This window comes from Fonticula alba, assembly GCF_000388065.1.
Source record: "Fonticula alba strain ATCC 38817 unplaced genomic scaffold supercont2.4, whole genome shotgun sequence".
In the NCBI taxonomy this organism is placed as follows: Eukaryota; order Rotosphaerida; family Fonticulaceae; genus Fonticula; species Fonticula alba.
This window is the reverse complement of record NW_009242974.1, coordinates 2,418,675-2,420,091: the sequence shown is the minus strand read 5'-3', so window position 1 is coordinate 2,420,091 and position 1,417 is coordinate 2,418,675. Positions and strand designations below refer to the sequence as shown.

The 1,417-nt window shown below is 62.9% G+C and overlaps 1 protein-coding gene across 2 annotated transcripts in view; it reads left to right on the top strand.

Moving 5' to 3' along the window:
* Nucleotides 1-810: 810 nt before the first annotated feature.
* H696_03067 overlaps nucleotides 811-1,417 on the top strand; it is a 2,265-nt gene continuing 1,658 nt past the window's right edge. The window contains exons 1-2 of one of the 2 annotated variants that reach the window (XM_009496956.1): nucleotides 811-845; nucleotides 976-1,274. In XM_009496956.1, the coding sequence (XP_009495231.1) occupies nucleotides 1,004-1,274 (271 nt within the window). In that variant the 5' untranslated portion in view covers nucleotides 811-845; nucleotides 976-1,003. Of the gene's footprint in view, nucleotides 846-927; nucleotides 1,275-1,417 lie in introns of those variants that run through there. The other variant, XM_009496955.1, reaches the window with a different exon arrangement.

Below are 1,417 nucleotides of genomic sequence, written 5' to 3'. Positions count from 1 at the left end.
CCCCCCCCCCCCCCCCGGCGCATCGATGCACGCCGACACATCAACCGCCGCCCTCTGCCCCCGGGACCACCACGTTTTCCTGCCCAACGAGCACACCGCATCTCGGAACATTATCAGGGGCGAGAGGGGGACAAGAAGACAAACCAAGACCCTGGTATAAACCCTCGCACCACTGTGATGCGAATATCTCCCCCTCTGCCTCTCTCTCTCTGCCTCTCTCTCTCTCCCCCTCTCTCCCCACCGCCCCCTAGCTCTTGCTGCTGGTGTTCTCTGCCCGTCCGCCGGCCGGCCAACCACACACCCCGCCAGCGGGTCTCTCCGGCCCTTGGTCGAAAAGTACCCCTGCACCCGCACCAGCGCACTCAAACCCGGCTCTTGGTCCGGCCGAGACGGGGCCTGTGGGTGGGGAGGCCGTCGGTTCTCAAAAGAATGGCGCCCACAATGATATTTCCCCGCCAGCATCAGCCAGTGTGGGAAAGTTGAGGGGCCAAGGCCCCGCCTTGGCAAGGGCGGGCCTGGCCCCAAGCCAAAGCAACACGTGGCTCTGGGTGAAGTGTGACCCCGATTTCACTCTCTCCCGGCGATAATTGGCTTGTCACGGGAAATGTTTCCAGTTAATGTCTTGCAACTGAAACGGCCGCGCATTGCTTTCATTCTTTCTGGCCTCCCCCCGCACCGCCCGGGGCAACCTGGCCATACGTCGACACCCGGGACGACGGGGGACGCGTCCGGGAGACACAGAGGGGGGAGGAGCCAGGTTATTTGCGAGATCTTCCCCTGGTTGTTGGGAAGAGGCAAGGGGCCTCAGGTCCGGGGGCCGCCGTCCGGTGCCCACATCCTCCAAGGTAAGCCGGGCTTTTTTCTTTTTTTTGTTATATCGGCATCCAAGCCCATCTCCCCCGTCCGCGCCAACACCATAGCCCCGCACACTCATTTCCTTTGCCCTCCTTTGCCCTCCTCCACCTCCGGCTCCAGCTCCCACTCGATAGACTCGCGAAGTACCATGCAGGACGCCAACCAGCTGACCGTGTCCGAGCCGGTCCTCCGGAAGTATCCGGCCGATCGAGTGGCCACCAACAATCGTCGCGTGCTGATCATCAATACCGGCGGCACCATCGGCATGGAGCCCAGCGAGACCGGCTCGCTCGGGGTCAAGTCCAACTTCCTGGCCTCCATGATCAATCGCCTGGATGAGCTGAACCATCCGAACATGCCGCTGGTGTCGCTCTGTAGCATGGACCCGCTCATCGACTCGGCCTCCATCTCGCCGGACGGTGCGCTGTCCATCCTTTCGATTCCGGCCAGAGTCCACCCCATCTCGCAGCCTCGCCCTGACGCTCCCTTTCCCTCCGCCTCTTCGCCACCCATCTCTCTCTCCCTCTCTCCCTCTCTCCCTCTCTCCCTCTCCCTCTCTCCC